The 22075-nt window shown below is 41.9% G+C and overlaps 1 protein-coding gene across 11 annotated transcripts in view; it reads left to right on the forward strand.

Moving 5' to 3' along the window:
- SLC20A2 (solute carrier family 20 member 2) overlaps positions 1 to 20504 on the forward strand; it is a 91841-nt gene extending 71337 nt beyond the window's left edge. For 5 of the 11 annotated variants that reach the window (XM_023760826.1, XM_023760828.1, XM_023760827.1 and 2 more), the window contains 6 exons: positions 1215 to 1310; positions 1387 to 1611; positions 2646 to 3237; positions 10025 to 10210; positions 11299 to 11383; positions 19020 to 20504. In XM_023760826.1, the coding sequence (XP_023616594.1) occupies positions 1215 to 1310; positions 1387 to 1611; positions 2646 to 3237; positions 10025 to 10210; positions 11299 to 11383; positions 19020 to 19184 (1349 nt within the window). In that variant the 3' untranslated portion in view covers positions 19185 to 20504. Of the gene's footprint in view, positions 1 to 1214; positions 1311 to 1386; positions 1612 to 2645; positions 3238 to 10024; positions 10211 to 11298; positions 11384 to 11695; positions 11835 to 19019 lie in introns of all 11 variants that reach the window. The other 6 variants (XR_002831247.1, XM_023760831.1, XM_023760832.1 and 3 more) reach the window with 6 other exon arrangements.
- Positions 20505 to 22075: the final 1571 nt, after the last annotated feature.

The raw sequence follows: 22075 nt of genomic DNA on the forward strand, positions 1-22075 counted from the left end.
AGGCCAGTGCGGGGCTGCAGGAGACGGACTGCAGAGAGGCAGGAGGGAACTTCGCAGGGACATAAAAATGTACTGTCTTAATGCGGGGAGTGGTTATAGGGTATACTCCTATGTTGTCACGGGTCATCTACCTGAACATTCAAAATGTATGAATTCTACTGTATGTAAGTTCTACTTCAGTAAAACAGTTTTTAAAGAAAGAAGAATATGGCTTAGAAAGCTGCCGGAGTTGTTTTCCTGTGTTAATAATTTTTGTTTTAATTATTATAAACTCGAGGCCCGGTGCACGAATTCATGCATGGGTAGGGTCCCTTGGCCTGGACAGCTATCAGGGCCAGCTGGCCGGGGGTGGGAGGAGGGAGTGCGGGAGGTTGGCTGTGGGAGTACACTGACCACCAGGGGGCAGCTCCTGCATTGAGCATCTGTCCCTTGGTGATCAGTGCATCGTCATAGCGACCAGTCATTCGGACTGGTCGTAAAGGTCACTTAGGCTTTTATAGATATGCAAATATTCTCTCATTTAGATTATAAGCAATTTGAGGCCAATATATCTGTATGTACATTTCTTGTCCCCTGTAGTACATAAGAGAAATTTAGTTTAAAAAAATCTATCTGTCTGACTAGGTAGATACAGAGATAGATGATAGGGAGAGAGACTACGTGTGAGTGTCTTCAGCAGAGAAACCGAGAACATTTCCATTTCATTGCTGTAGGGGAGAGCTTAAACATTTGCTCAGGGAATTTTGCAAAATCATTACTTGAGTAGCACCACAGAACAGATTTGATTCAGAAGAGTGCTAGCGAGCTATAAAATAGCTTTTTAAAAATCTATTGTTTCTTTAGAAAATAAATGATTTTTCAAAGTAGGATCTTTCTGTTGTTGGTGGTGGGGTTTTTTTTTTTTTTTTTTGGTTTTTTCTTAGAAAAATGATTTACTTGTTTCTTAAGATTTAGTGACCCGAAGAATTCTGAAACCAATAATTTATTGAACAGAAGAAAACCAAACAGACTATAACAATATCAGTGAAGACAGAAAGGATAAACATTTCAGTGATTCCGAGGTTAGTTTAATAAAATAGAAGGTGAGCCCTAGATGGTTATAGAATTGCAGAATGCTATCCTGTACAGGGACCCTGGGAATCAGATATGACCCTCTCTGTTTTGCTGGTTTTTGATGAGATAATTCAGGCCCTACACCCCCATCTTTTCCTCAGTAGCTGAATTTTCTGGCCTAAGTTTTCCAGACAATCGATTGAACTCTCCACTTCATTTTCTCTGTCTAGCTGTTACGTTTTTGTTTCATTTCCAAAGTAAGTACTGAGATATAAAGATACTCATTTTTTTATATTTGTTTTTTAATAACAAGAATTCTTACAAAATTTTCAGCTATGACTGTACTTTCTTTAGGCAAATTACGAAAAGAAGGTGCTTTATCGCGAGTCTCTGATGAAAGCCTCAATAAAATTCAGGAAGCGGAATCCCCCGTATTTAAAGAGCTCCCTGGTGCCAGGGCCAATGACGACAGCACCATCCCTCTCACGGGGTCGGCTGGGGAGACGTCTGTGGCCCCAGAAGGCACATCCGTGGTCAACCACCCCCGGGTGGCTTATGGTAAGACCAGAGGAGGGCTTGGGTTCGCATGGTGGCGGCGAGCCATTCCTCAGGGTAAGCAGTGGGGCCTGCATGTGCGTCGCTAGGTTTCAGGGCATAGAAGTGTCCCCCGTTTTATGTTTTGAGAAAACCCAGAGACTCAAGAGGCCTCAGGAGACCGGCCTTCTGTCAGCAAGCAGAATGCCTCTCATCCTGCGCTTTCCTTCCAGGAACTACTTGCAGCCCATCAGGCGCCAGGGCACGCTCAGCTACATGTGCGTGTGTGGTGGTGCAGCTGCCTCTCTGCCAGAGGCTGGCTCATCCAGCTTCGTCAGGGTGCCTCCCTCGTAAAGGCGCAGAGAGAAAGCCAGAATTGGAGCCAGGGCCGTCGTAGAATCACAGAAACCTTAGAAAACATCAAGCCTGTCCTGGCGTGTCCTTTTGTCCATAAAGTTTGTAGACAACGGTGGGCGAGCACCAGCCTCCGCCCGACCTGTCAGGGCAGCTTCCTACCTCCCTCAAGGTGGGACCTGGCACCCGCTCTCCTAGGTGTGGCCTCAGACTTGGCCCCAGAGGAAGCAAATTCATGTTGCCCACAGATCTGACAGATACTGCCTTCGGCAGTCACGTTGGCCTTTTCACGTGCACCTAGAATATCCCGCCCACAGGAAGCTGGGCTTTGCCCCGTATGTATGAAGTTTTCTAAAGTAAGTTCCTTACAGGGATTCTCCCTTTACCATTTACTAGAAACAGGAAGGAATGCTGCAGTAATTTCTGGAAGACTCTTTTTAAGAGAAAAATAGTGTCATTTTAAAAATACCTTATTATTAGCTTTACCTTTTTGTCGTATGTTCACTAGTTTCCTTTTTTATTTTAACCATATTACATGTCCTTTATAGTCCACTTAGAAAATAAGGCATGTGGGAAAAAATTTACATCACCCATAATCCAACCTTCCAGAGATTAGCATCATGAAACAGTGGGGAGTATTTCCTCCCAGACGTGATTTCTGTCCATAAGGCTAGAAAATAAGGCTTCTGTCTAACGCTTTTCAGGAAGGGCACTTTCCATGACTCACGGCTCCACAAAATCGCCCATCTCCAATGGCACATTCGGCTTCGACGGCCACACGAGGAGCGACGGCCACGTGTACCACACGGTCCACAAAGACTCGGGGCTCTACAAAGACTTGCTGCACAGAATCCACACAGACAGGGGCTCCGAGGAGAAGCCCGCCCCGGAGAACAACTACAGGTTCCTGCGGCGGAACAACAGCTACACTTGCTACACGGCGGCCATCTGTGGGATGCCGGTGCACTCGACCTTCAGAGCTGCTGACCCGTTGCCTGCCCCCGAGGACAGTGAGAAGCTGGTGGGTGACACCGTGTCCTATTCTAAAAAGAGACTTCGCTACGACAGCTACTCCAGCTACTGCAATGCGGTAGCCGAGGCTGAGATAGAGGCAGAGGAGGGAGGTGTGGAGATGAAGCTGGCGTCTGAGCTGGCAGATCCTGCCCGGCCTCGAGAGGACCCTGGGGAAGAAGAAAAAGATGAGAAAGACACATCCGAGGTCCACCTCCTGTTCCACTTTCTGCAGGTCCTTACTGCCTGCTTTGGATCCTTTGCACATGGTGGCAATGATGTGAGGTAAGGATACTCGTTTCTTCACCAAGTATGTGTTGAGGGGCTGTGTGTGCCAGGCACTGTTCTGGGAGCCAGGATACAGCAGCAAACAGGGAACAAAAATCCCTGCCATTCCTGGTGGGGGTGGGCACACACAGTAAACAGGTAAATGGAGTAGCACTTGTAATGTAATAGGCTAGACAGTGATGTTACAGGGAAAAGTAAACTGGAAAGGAGATTGGAGCTGCTGGGGATTGCAGTGCTGGATAGACTGCTCAGGTAAGGGCTCACTGAGTGAGATCTGAAAGAGTGAAGGGACCCAGCCATGTGAGCATCTGCAGGAAGAGCAGTTCGGGAAGAGGGAACAGCAGGTGCACAGGCCTGAGCTAGGAATATGCCCAGTGTATTCTAGGAAGAGCAAGGAGGAGCAAAGAGGGAGAGTGTAGGCTGTAAGGTTATCAGATCATGGAGTCCCAGAATATGTAGGAAATATGGAAGAATATGTAGAGAGACTCTACTTCTCTTTTTACTAGCTAGATAGCTAGTGACAAGTCACTTGATTTTCCCAAAGCCTCAGTATCCCAACCTGTAAAATGGAGCTAAAACAAGTACCAACTCTCATGGGGTTTTCATGAGATGCTTTATATAATGTGCTTAGGACAGTGCTCCTCCCATAACCAGTATCTATGCATTGTCACTATTACTGTTATTTTAATTATTATGCAGGGCTAATGTTTCTATCCAAATCAGGAAAACATGCTATTCTTGCTTCTTTTTTAAAATTTAATCCTCACCTAGGATATGTTTATTGATTTTAGAGAGGGAAGAAGGGAGGAGAGAGAAACATTGATGTGAGAGAGAAACACCGATTGGTTGCCTCCCGTACATGACCAGACTGGGGATTGAACCCACAACCTGCGTATGTGCCCTAACCAGAAATCAAATCCACAACTTTTCAGTGCACAGGACGACGCTCCAACCAACGGAGTCACCTGGCCAGGGCCTAATGTTACTTTTCGTTGTTGTTAATCCTCACCCGAGGATATTTTTCCATTGACTCTTTTTTTATTTTTTTAGAGAGATTGGAAGGGACAGAGAGAGAGAAAAACATCAGTGTTGTGAGAGAGACACATTGATTGATTGCCTCCTGTGTGTGCCCAACCAGGGACAGGGATCGAGCCTGCAACTGAGGTACATGACCTTGACCAGAATCAAACCCAGGACCCTTCAGTTCACAGGCTGGTGCTCTATCTACTGAGCTAAACCTGCTAGGGCTGTTGCATTTTTTATTGCCCAGTTACATGACTCTCCGCTTTACAGCCATGGGTTTCTATGCACTGCCTATCCGTGTACAACTGCATTTCTGTTCTTTTTTTAAAAAGTTCCACCAGACAAGAGGCCTGGCCATCTTGTGTGTTGCAGTATTATATAGGTGCTGCCATGTTATTTTAATCAAGGCACCATGTTCTGTCTTGTCTTAATTTTTTGACTGCCCCTCCCCGGACCTAACCTCCTTCCTCCTCCTTATCAAGAATTGTTATTGGAGACCTGGTACTGGTGAAGTGTTATGAATTGGGTCCCTGTCCTTCAGCAGTTTAAACTCCAGTTATGGAGATAAGAAATACATACAAATGGGAAAGTAAAAAACCACCCAAAACAGTATTTCAGGGCCAAAGGAGGAGTTGAGACAGTAACTGCTACAGCTTCCCAGAGGTTAGCGCACTTGCTTACAATTTGGGGTTGGTTTTGAAGCTTTTGAGTAAGGATGTGGTCTGATACAAGCAGTGTCCTAGAAATAATACTGTAACAGTAACAAGGGGGCTTCTATTTATTCACCAAAAGGTTATTAAGTTCATAGCAGGCCTCTGTGCTGAACCATTTGTAACTGATTCTGATCCTTCTCAAAACAGCCCTTTGAGGTCATCAGTGATATTAATCAAAGACAGGGAATCAGAATCTCAGAAACGTGACATGTCTTGCCCAGGATAACACAGCTAGAGAGAAGCAGACTTGAGAGCCGGTTCTTTGTGACTTGCAGCCCACACTCTGTCTACAGAGTCTAGACTGGGATGGGAGGAAGAGACTGGAGCTACAGAAGTCGTTAAAAGCCTGTGTGTAGTTCCACATGTAAGGAACTTGGAAGTTGTCATACTATCCTAAAAACAAGTGAAAAGCTGAACAGACTACAAAATCAGCAACTCTTTTTGGATCTGGAAGAGAGAAGAGGACACAGGGCAAACCACTGCCCCCAGGATTGCAGATACAGTCAAATACATGGAGTCACGAGTGGACGCTGCTGTGGGAACCAGTGCCCGGTGGGAAAAGCTGAACTGTAAGATGAACCCTAGAGGCTCAGTGGAGACAAGCTGAGAGTTAAAGACTCCAGGGGGACCAACCTAGTGGTAGAAACAGTTGAAAAAAGAAGTGTAACCAGTACACTAGCAAAGGAGAGAAAATAGAATCATATAAAATGCTCACTTAAGACAAAATGGAACAAAAAACAAGGGTAACAAATAAAAAAGAGGAAGAGATATGATAATATTAATCCAACTATGTAAAAATCACTTTGAACGCCAGTCGTCTACATGTACCAGTTAAAAGACACAGATTATCAGACTGGGTCAAAAAACAAAACCCAACTGTATTTTGTTTATAAGAAACCCACTTTAAATATAAAGACACATTCAGGATAAAAGTAAATGGAAGGAGGAAAATATACCATGCTAGCACTAAGAAAGCATAAGTAGCTAACTATATTAATTTCAGACAGAGCAGACATGACCAGATTCAGGAGGCAGAAATCAGTAAGGACATAGTTAATCTCAATAATACCATTAATCAACTCTGTATCATTTATATCTGTAGACTTTGACAAGTGAATTCACATTCTTCTCAAGCTCACATGAAGCATTCAGCAAAATAGGCCACATTCTGGACCATAAAAAAACCTTGATACATTTAAAAGAATAGAACTAATAAATGTCTGCTCTCAGACCACAATGAAATTAAGCTAGAAGTCAATAACAGAAAGATAACTGGAAAATCCCCAAATATGTAAAGATTATATAAAACACTTGTAAATAACACATGGCTCAGAGAAAAAACATCAAGAGAAATTTTTAAATACTTTAAACTAAATGAAAAAAAAACCCATCAATATTTGTGGGATATGGTGAAACAATGCTTAGAGGGAAATGTATAGCATTGAATAAATATTGATTTTTTTTTGTTCTTTCCTAATATAATCTAAATATTCATCCGAGTAAACTTGAAAAAAAAAAGAGCAAATCAAATCCAAAGTAAGAAGGAGAAAAATAATAAGAATTAGAACAGAAGTCAATGAAATTGAAATCAGAAAATCAGTGAATTGAAAACCTATTTTTTTGAAAAGATCAATAAAGTTGATAAGCTTTAGCCAGGCTAAATGAGAAAAAAAAGAAAAAGAGAACACAAGTTACTAATATCAGAAATGAAAGAAGAGACATCATTACAGATCCTATGGATATTAAAAAGATAAAGCAGTACTATCAACAACTCCATGCCCACAAATTTGATGACTTAGATGAAATTGAACCAAGTCCTTGAATGAAACCAGCTGCCAAAACTTATAGGAAATAGACCTATACCTATTAAAAAATCAAATCAATGATTAATCTTTGAAAACAGAAAGCCCCGGGCCCAGATGAATTCACTGGTGAATTCTGCCAACATTTAAGAAAGAGATTATTATACCAATTTCCTACAATCTTGTTCAGACAATAGAAGCAGAAGAAATACTTCCTAACTCATTGAATGAGGCCAACACTTCCCTGTTACCAAAACCAGACAAAGACATTACAAGAAAAGAAAATTACAGACCAATATCTCTCATGCACATAGATGTAAAAATCCTCAACAAAGTATTAGGATATTGAATCCAACAATGTATAAAAATAATTATATACCATGACCAAGTGAAATTTATTTCAGGTTTTCAAGGCTGATTCAACATTAAAATTTCAATTAATGTAATCCATCAAATTTTAAAAAAGAAAAATCACATGGTAATATGAATAGATCCAGAAAAAGCATTTAACAAAATCTACCACCTATTTTTAATTTAAAAACAAAAACACATCCAGTAAACTAAGAATCGAGGGCAACTTCCTCAACTTGATAAAGAATATCCAAAAAACCTCCAACTAATCTCATATTTAATGATGAGAAACTCAGCTTTCCCACTATGATCAGGAACAAGGCAAGGATGTCTCCTTTCATCACTGCTTTTCAACATTATACTGAAATTCTAGCTAATGTTATAGGACAGGAAAAGGAAATAAAAGGTATACTGATAGGGAAGGAAGAAATAAAACTGTCTTTGTTCACAGATGACATGATTGTTTATGTAGAAAATCTGAATAAATAAAAACTTCAGCTAATAAGCAACTATAGCAAGGTTTCAGGTTATAAAGTTAATATACAAAAATCAATCATTTTCACACATACCAACAGGTGGAATTTGAAATTTAAAACACAGTACTGCTTTTTTTTTTGGCCAGAATTGCCATCTTCCAGTAATTCGCCAAAATGACTAACACAAAGGAAAGAGGAGAGGCACCCGCTAGGCCTTTTAGAAAACGTGGAGTTGTTCCTTTTGCCACCCACATACATACAAATCTACAAGAAGGGTGATATTGTAGACATCAAGGGAATGGGCACTGCTCAAAAAGGCAAGCACTGCAAAGCCAGAGGAGTCTACAGTGTCACCCAGCATGCGGTGGGCATTGTGGAAACACGTTAAGGGCAAGTTTCTTGCCAAGAGAATTAATGTACGTTTTGAGCATATTAAGCGCTCTAGGAACCGAGATAGCTTCCTGAAACGTATGAAGGAAAATGATCAGATAAAGAAGAAATCCAAAGAGAAGGGCACCTGGATTCAACTGAAGCACCAGCCTGCTCCGCCCAGGCCCAGAGAAACTTACTTTGTGAGAATGGAAAGAAGCCTGAACTGCTGAACCCATCCCCTCCGAATTCATGGTATAATAAGTGTAAAAACGGACCTCGGAAAAAGGAGACTTATGTAATACTTTAAACAATAAAGAATTTAAATTAAAAGAAAAAAGGAATTAGGAAAAAAAAGGACCTCGGTGTTGATAAAAATGTTTCTCTTAATTGAGTAGAAGTGTGGTATCCCCTCCCCCAAAAAATATTTAAAGAAAACTTTGTGTCCTTAAAAGAATAAATAAAAAATAAAACACAATGCTATTTATATTAGCAACCCTAAAAATGAAATACTTAGACATAAATCTAATAAAATATGTAAAGATCTATATGTGGAAAAACCACAAAACATTAATGAAATCAAATAAAAATTAAAGGAGAGATTTTTTTCATGTTCAAGGATAGGAAGACTCACTATTGTCAAGATGTCGAGTCTTCCCGTCTTGGGGATGTTGATAATGAGGGAGGCTATGTACGTGGGGGGAGGGAGGACAGAGTTTATGTGGGAAATCTCTGCACCTTCCCTTCAGTATTGTTAACCTTAAATTGCTCTAAAGGAATGAGGTCTAAGTTACAAGTGTTTTTTTTAAAAAAGAAGCTGTAGCATCTCTCCAAAAAGTCAGTGTGTGGCTGCCAAGGGCCCGAGTGATGATAGCAGGTTTAGGGGAAAGGACGGAGCACCTGCCTGGGTCCCGAGCTCATGTCCCAATCGGCCTCGGGCTAGTGACCCGACTTTAGTGCCGGTTTCTTCATCAGTAAAATGGGAGTGACAATACCTAGTTTGCAGGGTGGATGTGAGAACTAGTGATTAGCCATATGTGTGATCCCACAGTGTGGGACTCGAAACTGGTGGCTGATCTTAGTGGCGGAGCTGGCAGTGAAAATGAAAAGAAAGAGGGGGGAAAAGGAAGAGAAAAAGAACTTGATTTTTGTGTCCACTTCTTGTGATTTTTTAGTACTTGTAAAAAATTAATAAATCACATGCCCATTAAGATGGCTACTGTAAAAAACACACCAGAAAATAACAAGTGTTGGCAAGGATGTGGAGAATCTGGGACTCTGGTGCAGGTAGTGGAATGTAAAATGGCGCAACCGCTATGGAAAACAGTCTGGAGGTTCCTGACTACCTTATGATCTAGCCATCCTGCTCTGGTGATTTAATCAAAAGAAATGAGAGCAGGGTCTCAAAGAGATATTTGTACACCCATGTTCATTGCATCATTATTCACAACAGCCAAGAGGTGGAAGCAACACAAATGTCCATCAATGGCTGAGGGGATAAAGAAGACGTGGTATATGCACACAGCGCAATATTCAGCCTCGAAAAGGAAGGACATTGTAACTCACGCTACAGTGTGGATGAATCTTGAGGACATCGTGCTACATGAAATAAGTCAGTCTCAAAAGACAGATACTGTATAATTCTACTTACAGAGGTACCTAGAATAGTCAAATTCATAGAAACAGAAAGTAAAATGGTGGTTACCAGGGACTGGGAGCAAAGGGCAAAATAGTTATTATTGTTTAATGACTATACAGTTTTAGGTTGCAGGATGCAAAAGTTCAGAAGATGTTTCGCAACAATGTGAATATATTTGACACTACTGAACTGTACACGTAAAAATTGCTAAAATGGCAAATTTTTTGTTAAGTTTTTATCACAACAAAAAAATTAGATAAATCACTTTGATCACCCCTGGATTATACATAGGCAAGCCATAAGTACAGTAAGCAGGGCTACCCCAAGACTGAGAAGTCCCTGCATGTTGTGTACAGTGTCATTTGTCCGTACAGTGTTTGTATAATTCATCTAGTTTTTTCTCTCTCCCAGTAATGCCATTGGTCCTCTGGTAGCTTTGTGGCTGATTTATGAACAAGGTGGAGTCCTGCAGGAAGCACCTACTCCCATCTGGCTGCTGCTTTACGGAGGAATTGGAATCTGTACGGGGCTCTGGGTTTGGGGAAGAAGAGTGATCCAGACCATGGGGAAAGACCTCACTCCGATCACGCCATCCAGGTAAGCCCGGTGCAGGCCGGATCCGCAGGGCTGGTCCTCTGAGGCCCAAGCAGAGTTGACATCCTCTTGTGCTGCTTTTATGCCCTGAACCCCTCAGCTCAGCCAGTCTGCTGGGGGTCGCAGTGAGCAGGGGGCAGAGGGTAAGCAAACCCCACCTTTGCTGGCCTCCCTATTAACGCCCTCCCTCGTGCACTCTTGGGCCCCCATCCGCCTGTGGCACTGAGATGAGGAAGAGAAAACGAGAGGGTGGGAAGACAGAAGGAAGGAGAGGCTGAAGCAGAGCAGGAGGGAAGAGAAACAGAACCCTCCGAGGAGCCCCCATTTCCTCCCACTGGTGGTCTCACCCAGCATGAGCTCTGGAGAGCAAGTGGGGAGGCCGGGGATGCAAACCACACCCATGGCCCCGGGCCTGCCTTTCCCCAAAAGTCTCCACCACACCAGCTCCACCTAGTGGACAAAGCAGCCCTCACCTGCCACCCCCCTGAGGTTACTTTGTGCTTCCTTCCCCTCACAACTCTGCCCTAGAGATGGGGTCCGAGATTCGTGGTTTTCTCTGTAGTCCCGTTGTCCTTTTCACTCATCTTTACTAGATTAGGGAACGTTAGAAGGATACAACTAAAACTTGGAACTACCTATTGTAAGAAATCTTTTCCTTCTTGAAATGAATTTTAATGATTCTTCTATAAGATTGACTTCAAGAAAAATTAATCATCTGAGAAAAAATACACTTTTTTTGTAATAAGTACACATTTTTTAAATACGAGCACAGTTTTCCGTACGCCACTGTAGAAATGAGTAAGGGACCATTTTCACACAGCAGGAATTTCTGACCCAGTTACTACAGTGTGTGGGTTTTGAAAACCTAGCAGAAAAACAAGGCTATTCGGGGCTGTCAACAATGTAAGCAGAGCCTTCGTGTGAATCGTTGCCATTATGCAGCAGTTTCTAGTTCTATTGATGTCATCTGGCCCAGTCAGGAGTCGGCAGTCAATTCAAAGCATGTCCTGGTGAGACTTTGGCTCCCCGGGGGTGTCCGTGAGGCCCATACAAAGGGCGCCTGTGATGCGTCTCCTGTCTCCCTCCCACAGCGGCTTCACCATTGAACTGGCCTCCGCGTTCACGGTGGTGATCGCCTCCAACGTGGGGCTTCCTGTCAGCACCACTCACTGCAAGGTAGGCCCCCGCCAGCGCCTCCTTTCTTCGGGCTGCTGGGATCGGTCCATCGTCACCCAGTGAATCGGAGAAAAGCTGGTTGCGCTTTGTATATTGTCGTTTGTGAAAAGTCATCTGCGGGTTTGCTGGGTGTGCATTGTTGGATGTGGGGCGATTGCTTTTCTCAGACTATCCCTCTCAACCTTTCCCGCTCGGCAGTGTGACACCTTCGGTTGTGCACTTGGCTTTTTCAATGCATGCCTGGCGAGAGCCTCCCCTCCTCAACGTGTGCTTCACTTTCCATGTGTCCTGTCTCTCTCATTGTTTCCACAGTGATTTTGCATTGAAGTCATGTGTGCGCTAACCATACTCCTAGGCTCAAATGGGGGCATGCCACTCAGTGCCCACCCATTGCAGGGACTGGGAGTGGACAGTGGAACTAGAGATAAGCAGCAATCATCTCAGTGGAATTGTAAGACACAGTTGTTTCAGTTCTTTTTCCTTATCTGATGGTCAAAGTGACTTATTGCCTTAGAGTAAATTCCAGAGGAGGGGTGATGCTTACTATTGCTCACAGCCAGTGCTGTAAAACTCAGGCCTGTGCAAGAGGGAATTCCTTGCTTTAGGACTGGAATGTTGGAGCTGTAAGGAACCTTAAAGACTGATGGAGAGGAGACGGGCTCCGTGAGTTTCGGGGAGTCATCCGAGGTCACTCCGGGTGCAGCCAGGACTAGAACCCAGGTCTGATAACCCAGGTCTGCAAAATTCCCAAAACATCTTCAATGGGCCTCCTGTGGACAAAAGTATTCCCTAACTTCAACAAAGCAAAGTCCCTCCAGATTTTTCCTACGTTCATTTGCTTGCATCATTCAAGAAAAACTCATTCATACCTGCTGTGTGTGAGGTGCTGTTCTAGGCACCAGCAAATGACCTGGCCTTCTACATTTATACACAAGCCAGTGTGTTTATGAACAAATGCAAATGACTGAGTGATTTAACTGTTAGGGCCAGGCAGCTTTTCTGGGAGTCTTCGAGTGGGCCAGCTGATAAAGCTAGCTCTACCCCATGGAAGGTCAGCCTTATGGGAGAGGGTTGTTTGTTTTCTTGTTCCTTCTTTTGCTACAAAATAACTTCAAGTTCCACACATTTTCATTGTAAAAGTTATTTCCACTTACTGAGCATATATGGAGTGTCAGGCACTGTGTTTAGTGCTCTATACTATGTGCAAAGTATGTCATTTAATCCCCACAGCAATACTTTGACATTGGCACTGGTGTTCCCAATCCTATATAATAAAAGGCTAATATGCAAATTGTCCCCTCGACCAGGGGGCAGGGCTGGCCAGCCAACCATCCACAGCCCCTCCCCCCAGCCAGCCCCACCTGCGATCGGCCCCCCCCACCCCAATCGGGTGCGGGGCCGGCTGGCCAACCGCCCGCAGCCCCTCCCCCCCCAGACCGGACCCCACCCGTGCATGAATTCATGTACCGGGCCTCTAGTTTACAGATAAGAACACTGAGGTTTCCAGAGTTAAGTCACTTTCCTAAGATCATATATTTAATGTGATAAAACCATTCAGAACTTCACCTCATGCTCCGGACCTCCTAAGCGTACTCATAATAATCAGAATCATGGTAACCAACCATAACTAAGGTGTGTGGGGCAAGCGCTCTCTGCTGGGCACTGTTTTAAGTGCACCGTGAATAATTAACTTGTTTAATCTTCCCGCAAACCTTTGAGGGTAGTGCCAATGTTACCCCGTTTTACCAATGAGGACACTGACTCACTTGTCCCGTAGGGTGACACAACTAGCGAGTGGCCCTTGAGGTCCAGCCTGGGCAGTGTGGCCCAGAGCCTGCCCTTCAGTACGCTGCCCTCGCCTCTCAAGTCCAGAGGAGGAAGGCGGGAAAAGGAAGGTGGTGGGTGACCCCCCTCCGTTCTCCTAGCATTGTTATTTTTCTAATTTCAGTTATTTAAAAATTACAAAAGAGCACATGTTCACTGAAATATGTCAAACAATACTATATGGAATGAAAAGGGATCATCTTCCCCTTACTCCACCTCAGCGTCAGCTCCCTGCTGTGTGGGAGCCTAGAGGAAATGATGTTACTAAATATATTCCTTCCCAAGGAAGTAAGGTTTGAACTTTTCTGGAGGCAGAAATAGTCTTTTGAGCTACTTGGAAATAAACAGTACGCTGTCTTTTTAATGATTAACCCTGCACTTGAGCAAGCCTAGTGAAGGCCAACTTTTTTCACACCAGTTGAAAGCTCTCTGGAAAACAACAACACAGGTTTGGTTTTTCTAGGTTGTTATTGTTACTTACCGAACTCTATCGGTAAGCTAACCTATGCTGATGTGTATATAGTGAGACTACTAATTTTGCTAATTTAACACGAAATTCTTTCATACATGTGTGAAATAGATGAAAAGTATACAATGCCTATAAAAACCATATTCTTAAATGTCATTTCCCCAATATTTATATCTATACAATAATAAGGAAGTGCTACTAAGGGATTTATATCCAGTTGTGCAGGACTTTAGTGAATAAATGTGTATGTGAATGAATAGCTGTACAAATCACATGCGAGGTGTTGTTTCCTCAGAGCTGTTGGTTAGTGTTAGAATAGCTCGTTGGCACTTAAAACAAGTCTCCTTAACATGGGACCACAAAGATGCCCTCCATCAACTAGGCCAGTGATGGCGAACCTTTTGAGCTCAGCGTGTCAGCATTTTGAAAAACCCTAACTTAACTCTGGTGCCGTGTCACATATAGAAATTTTTTGATATTTGCAACCATAGTAAAACAAAGATTTATATTTTTGATATTTACTTTATATATTTAAGTGCCATTTAACAAAGAAAAATCAACCAAAAAAATGAGTTTGCTTGTCACCTCTGACACGCATGTCATAGGTTCGCCATCACTGAACTAGGCAGACAGAGCTCCACTGGATTCTTGTCCGTTTGTCCAGTGTCACTGATCATGGACTGTGGACAAAGCCTAGATCACGGTACTGCAGAAGCTGAGGCAGAGTCCTGGCTCTCAGGAACCTCAGTGGTGTGGACAGAGAGGCTCCGTGCCGTCCACATGTAAGTGCTAAGAAGAGGTCACCGTTGCCTGCCAGCCGCATAACTCTTACTCCGTTACACCACATGCTTTTTTCTGCTTGCAAGTCCCCAAATGGCCAATGTGGGATGAAGTATGAGAGACGTGGGATGGCATTAAGAATGAGGCCCTATGTGAGCGAAGCTGTGAATCTGGAAATACTCAAAGGGTGTTGACATCCACATAAAACCGTAACAATCAGGTTTCCCGGAATAATTAGACCTTGTGTTTAGTTTGTCCAGCTCTCTGCTTCCTCTCCTATCTACTTGTTAGGTTTCTTGCTTAGAGCCACCTCCATTAAAAAGTGGGCAAAAGTGGGGAAGTTGGCAGGAAAAAATATGGAAACTGTTGTGTAAAATGAGCTTCTGTGATTTACCTGGGTAGATTTCATTTATTCCTGTTTCTTCTAAGTGCCCCAATATTTAATGCAGACAGTCCTTTGTGGGCGCTTTTATAGGAATTCAGAGGTGTTTTCCAAATGTTTTAATCCATATTGGCGTGGTTTGGGATTATCCTTTTTGTGTGAATTACCCACATTGTTCATCTCTATTGATGATTACTCAGCTAGCCGTTGGATTTGGAACTGCTTATAGGAAACACTACTGATTTTAAATTCTAATCTAATTTTCTAATTCTTGCTCCCTGGTTCCCCCACTTCTCAATAATTCTATTGCTGTTAGTGCCTGGTGATGGCCGCAAGCTGGAAACACACTCAGCTTCCTCAGAGGGAAGCTAGAACACAGGAAAGAACCCTATGTAGGAGATACACTTTGCTATTGGATGGGAAAACTAGATTTTGTAAAGATGTCAGTTCTCAAATACAACCCCAACCGAATTTTTCTTACAACTTTACAAAGTGAATCTAAAATTCATTTGGTAGATTAAATTAGCAAGGACATAAAATGATCTAAAAAGAAAAGTGATAAGGAGGGACTGACCTTGCCAGGTAGAAAGTTTATTATAAGGAAATAAGAGTTAAAAGTAGATGGAAGTGAGGGAGGTGGGGAATTGTGCTAATGGGGACAGAGTTTGGGATGATGAAAAAGTTTTAGAGATGAATGGTGATAATGGTTGCAAAACAATGTGAATGTTCTTTATGCCACTAAATTGTACACTTAAAAATGGTTAAAAATGGCCCAACTGGTGTGGCTTAATGGTTGAGCATAGACCTATTAACCAGGAGGTCACGGTTCGATTCCCAGTCAGGGCACATGCCCTGGTTGCTGGCTCAATCCCCAGTAGAGGGTGTGCAGGAAGCAGCCGATCAATGATTATCTCTCATCATTGATGTTTCTATCTCTCTCTCCCTCTCCCTTCCTCTCTGAAATCAGTAAAAACATATATTTTTTTAAATGGTTAAAATGATAAATTTTATGTTATGTATATTTTAGCACAATAATAAAAATACTTAGATACTTACCTACAAACAGTCGATAGGCAAGAGAGAGAGCCTGTGATATACGAGCATATAGTTTGAGGAAGGGAAAATGTAACCAATAAAGGATGTTAGACAGCTGGCTGTCAATCTAGAAAAACAAAATTAGACGCACAACTCTCAAAATATATGAACATATATCTGATGACTTAAATAATATTTTTTAAATATTTTAAAATTTAGAATAAAATATGACTTTGTTTTAGAGAATTTAGAATAAAAGAATTAAATATGTATCAAATATTCAAGCTAAGGATAAATCGCAGAGAAAAGTGCAGCATATTTTATTGCCTGAAATTATTTTTTTTCATAGTTGAAGAATTTAACATTTTTCTCTTTTTTTCCCTTTTCTTATTAAATATATTGGGGTGACATTGGTCAACATGATCATATAGGTGTCAGGTGTGGGTTTCTATGTTTCAAGATCTGTATATTGCACTATATGCCCACCACCCAAAGTCACATTTTCTCCCGTCACCATATATTTGTGTTCCTCCTCCCCTTCCCTCTGACAGCCACCACACTGCTGTTTGTGTTCATGAGTTTCAGTTTTATATCCCACATATGAGTGAAGTCATCTGGTTCTTAGCTTTTTCTGACTTATTTATTTCACTTAGCATAATATTCTCAAGGTCCATCCATGGTATTGCAAATGACTCTATAGCATCCTTTCTTTTATGGCTGAGTAGTACTCCACTGTGTGTATGTACCACATCTTCTTTATCCTGTCCTCTACCACAGGGCACTTTGGTTGTTTCCATGTCTCGGCCCCTGTGAATAATGCTGCAATGAACATAGGGGTGCATAGATCTTTGCGAATACGTGTTTTCCAGTTTTGGGGTAGATACCCAGAAGAAGGATTGCTGGGTCGTATGGTAGCTCTGTTCTTAATTTTTTGAGGAATCGCCAGTCTGCTTACCCAGTCTACATTCCCACCAGCAGTGAATGAGGGTTCCCTTTTCTCCACAACTCTCCAACACTTGTTATTGCTTGTCTTGTTATTGCATAAAATTAGAAACTTGGGTTGGGAAAATATTTGCATTAATATTTTCACATAAATAAATAAGGGACACATTTACATTTAGATCCCATTATGTAAAAGGGCAAAATATACAAAGAGACAATTTTTATATGTAAAGACTAGAGGGAGTAAAATTGGATAAAGTTCAGTCTTAGTCATAATCAAAGATATATAAATTATAGCAACAGTAGTACATGTTTTTGTTGATTGATTAGCAAAAAAGAACAATTTACAGAATTGTTGTGGTGTGAAGTTCACAGGTTATGGATGACCTTGTATATTCACATCTGTTTATAATACTTTGGCAGTAGCTACTGAGGTCCTAGCATGTAGTAGGAGACAAGGGAAGGCCTTGGTAAATCACCGTTTTGCAGCCGTCATATTAAAGATCAGATTGCTAAATCTTTAGCAGAAGGGAAGAGGGGGGTTGATGAGGAGCAGGATATTTTAATGGTATGAAAATGTTTCCTTGTAAATTACAGCAAAATGTTAAATATTGGTGGATTTTGGTCAAGGGTGTGTGGGAGTTCTTGCAGCTTTTCTCTAAGTTTCAGATTATTTCAAGGTGTTTTATAAATGTCCCCTTTAATGAATAATCCATTTCAGGCAATATTATTTTTTAAAGCCTAAACATAAGTTGTATGAGTTAATATGTTAATCATGGAACTGTTTCTGATAGGGAAAAATTTGAAGCAAATTGGAAATGGTTAAATAAATTAAGGTACATCCACCTAAAGTATGTACCATTTTACATGATAATCATAAAGGCTGTGAGTACAAAGGGAAAATGCTTAGCATGTAGTGTTAATTTTTTTAAAGAAAAATAGTAGCCTACCCTATTATTTACTTAAAAAGCTATATTTATAAAAATACTAGAAAAGAATATATAAATATAACAGTAGTTGGGTTCTCAGTAATTGTCCATCCCTCCTATTACATACACTTGCTCTAAAATTATTTTATTACCTTTATGCTTAAAAATATGTGTTCCAAGAAATGAAGAGGGCACTGATAAAATAGAAACTTGACTGTGTCCTTGCCATGGAGGTAATCCAGAACAGCTGGGGTGCACACACTCCGGGGACACAGTGAGTAACAAGAATTTAATCTCAGGAGATAGTGTTTGTGGATTTGATGGCTTAAGTTGACAAAATGTCACATTAAATAACTGCCTTTAAATATGCTACTGTTTTTGGCGTTCTGCTTGGCTTCCATAAACAATTTAAAGTGTTAGATTTTATTTTTCGCTACTTGAATCTCACTGGCCACTGCTGATTCTGAAGTATTGGAGGGTCAGCAGACAAGCCTGTTTTATGGAGATCTTCAAGAGCCACCTAACAAGTTAAACTCTCTGAGCTTCCCCAGAACCTGATGGAGGCGTGAGACGGTAAAGGGAATGTACTTTCTTAGGATTTTTAGGATACTTGAAGTGTCTTTTTTTTTTCTTTTTCCTTTTTAGACTTTCAGCAAACCATAAAATGAACTGCAAGTATTTAGAAAAATATTTGAATCAGTATTGATATTCTAATTTCCACGGATCTCTGTCATGCCTCTGTGATGCGTGATTGACATTAGATCCAATATTTATGCTCCATTTATTTTATTTTTTTAAATTAGCTAAAGTGCAAGGACTGCAAGGCAGTTTGAGATAATGGAAGAAACCAGTTTAATGTCAGAGGCCTGACTTCCAGTCCTTAGTCTGCGTGATCTGTGGTATCTCCTGGCGCCCGAGCCCCCCAGGGCTCGGTGTGATCTCATACTCTCAAAGGTCTTCTCCAGCTCCAACATTTTATGATGCTGTTTTTCAAAGAGAAAGATACATTATTGCCACTTCATTATGTAATTAAAGCCGGTTTACATACTGTAGTAAGCCATAGCCTACGTGGGGAATATTTAAAACAGGGGCATTCATAGTTTATAAGGTACAGAAGCATAGACAATTGTACCTAAAATCTAAACCAGTTTAGAAGCTTTAAGCAAAGTTAGGGAAAAGAGCAGGTAATTTTATAATGTAATTTATTTGAGATTAGCCAGTTTACATTGGTTGAGTTTGTGGGCTCTTTTAACTTTAAAATGTTTCTGCTCTCAGGTGGGCTCCGTGGTGGCTGTGGGCTGGATCCGCTCCCGGAAGGCCGTGGACTGGCACCTCTTCCGGAACATCTTTGTGGCCTGGTTTGTGACTGTCCCCGTGGCTGGGCTGTTCAGTGCTGCTGTCATGGCTCTCCTTGTGTACGGGATCCTTCCATATGTGTGATTTGTCTTCTTCCAGTCAGCCAGCGAGGGAGGTTCTGGCATGGGGATGTGTGGGAGGCGTGTGCCCACATTTCTCACACACACACACGTCCTGCCCACGCACGGGCTGCCTCCCAGCCAGCTTCTCCACGCCCTGCAGGTGGTTCCAGACCACAGTTCACCTAGGTGGTAGTCATCCTCCAGAGCTAACTTAACTACTGTACATATCATGTGCATTAAACTGGTATCGTGGTGACATAACATGGTGCAGTTACTTATATATTAAATACATATTGTATACATAGAATAGGTAGCATTATTGCAAATATATCCAAAATGGGAGTGGAGAGAATTGCCTAGAATTCAATATTCAGCAGATCTTTGTACATAGTGATTTCAGTGGCAAATTTTGAGAACCTTTTAAAAGGAAAGTGTAGATTGGAAAATGCTATTGTTCCCATTTAACATACTGTAAGATAACTGAGAGATGTATGATACAAATTTGGGAGGTGTGCGTATGTTGAAGTGATATTGAATAATAGTGGAACAGGAGTTCCCAAGTGCTTTCACTGAAGTTTGTTCATATACTGTGTATTGATTATGTAATATATCATAATTGCTTCTGTAAATACTTAAAACTGTAATTTTTAATGATGTGCGCTTCCTAGCTTTTTTGATCAGAGAATTTTTGGAGAGTACCAAAGAAGCAGGGGAATAGTTTGCCAGTATTATATTTTCATATTGTTTGTCTCCCCTCCTCATGAATCCTACCTTTAACTTGGGATGTAGCAATACTGCCAGGCTCTGGCCTGCCCCAGCAGTGTGTGCGGTGAGGCACCGACCCCATCGTGTACACGTCCCACTTCCGGTTCCCTGTCCCACCCTCCCCCACCACTGCTGCCACATGCAGGTATCAGTCAGCCCTGCCGTGGCCGTTCATTGTCAATGTAGAGAATGTACAGAGGACATGCACTCGAGCACTACATATCAAGTCCAGTTCTAATTTTCACTCCTTTCTCCCCTGCAGCCGCAGGAATTCTTGTCTCAAACATTGAGGCAAATACTTTGACATTCTAGAAATTTGGGAGAGGGGCGGTTGAAATATCAGATAATACACTGGATTTGAGGATTTCCTTGAGGCCTTCACTAAGCTGAACATCTTGATGCTCACTGTATCCCATTGGATTATTTTTTGATAGCGGGAGGAAGTATGACTAATGTTAGAGCCTGAAACTGAAAATGCTGCTAAAATTTTTATATTGACAGACATTTTCTCGGTACTTCATTGTGATTTTTCATTAATCAACCATATTAAATTTATAATTAAAAAAATGCCCCTCAAGTTTGCCTCTGAAGTTTCTTTCTAAATATCTATGTAATGTTTTTTTTGTCCAGAGTTTCCACAAAAATAAAAGCTATATAATTTGGTTACTTCTATGTTTCAAATACCTTTCCCCCCTTATTTTAGTACTATTACATGTTTGTGCATAAAATACACGAGTAGGAAAAGGAAAGAATGACCCACACAGCTCAGCATCCAGAAAGCCCACTGATAACAAACACAAACGTTGATCCTCCAGTCATGTACTAGCTGATGAAAGGGTTTGCCACTCTATGTTGGCCAGATTCCAGGGCTACAGACCTAGCAGGAACACGCACATCCTTTCTTCTTGGTGTAAGCAGCCAAAAAACAAAACAAAAACACATACACTTGGAGCATCGAAAGGAAACTTTTTTCTGAGCCAGGAAGGTAAGGGGTGGGGCAGACTGGCCAGATGTTAGAAGTTCTTCATCTCCACAAAGAAATGTGCCCTTTCCAATGTTTAAAACGGCATTTTAGGCCTTTCATTTCTTCACTTATGATAAAACCATAGAATCAGTAAGTTCAATTTCCTTCTACATTTGTTTATTTAAAAAAAAAAAATAACAGCACAACAGTAACACAGTGGCAGTTTTTGCAAGCCGCGTCCTGGGAGAAGGCTGCCATCTCAGCCTGGCACAGCCCCGCAGCCAGAGTGGCAGAGGCAGAGGCCCGGGATGCAAAGTGGGATAAAGGTCACGCCCACACTGAGTCTTCCAATGACTAAGCACCTGACCCATCACCAGCAACGTCCAGAGAGAAGGCTTGTCCACTGCACCCTTCACAGCCTCTCTGTTACCTGAGAGGTGGCCTCCCTGTGAGGGCAGGGAGGTGAGCTCAGGCAAAGGATGGATCCCCTTGGAGGGATGGGGGTGCTGGTAGTGGGCTCCCCTGCCTGGGCCACCTGAGAGTCTTTTCTCTAACCTCTTCCCCTAAAAATGCAAACATTCCTGAACAAGTGTTACTCCTGCGTCTCTGACGAGGCTCCTCTCCTAGCGGCAAAGTTTGCCTGGAGCACAGGCTGTCAGATGGAGCCTGAGCTCCAAAGACAATGTTCTTCTACTTAATTTTCTACCTTTCAAAAACGACTGACCTTTGAGCAAGTATGTAGACATATTTATTCATTTTCAACATAATAATTTTTAAAATAAGTTCTCCCTGTCTCAGAATAAGTTGGAGAATAAAAACTAAAACCATTCCATGAAACAAAATGAAGGATAAAAATCATGATATCAGTACATGCAGAAAAAGCATTTGACAAAATCCAGTATCCATTTATGATAACTCTCAGCAAAGTGGGAATAGAGGGAACATAACATAATAAAGGCCATATATAACAAACTAAAAGCTAACATCATTTGCAATGGGGAAAAGCTAAAGGTATGTTCCCCCCAATTTATCTTAAAGTATTACAGATGTTTCCTCTCCCTGCCCCATTAACCCCTCCACCACAGTCCCATCCCCACCCCAGCCCTTCCCCAAACTATTATCTATCCATGGGCTATGCATTATGCATATAAGTTCATTGGTTAATCTCTTCACACCCCCCTCTC

The sequence above is a fragment of the Myotis lucifugus genome, unplaced genomic scaffold, assembly GCF_000147115.1.
Source record: "Myotis lucifugus unplaced genomic scaffold, Myoluc2.0 scaffold_194, whole genome shotgun sequence".
NCBI classification, from domain to species: Eukaryota; Metazoa; Chordata; class Mammalia; order Chiroptera; family Vespertilionidae; genus Myotis; species Myotis lucifugus.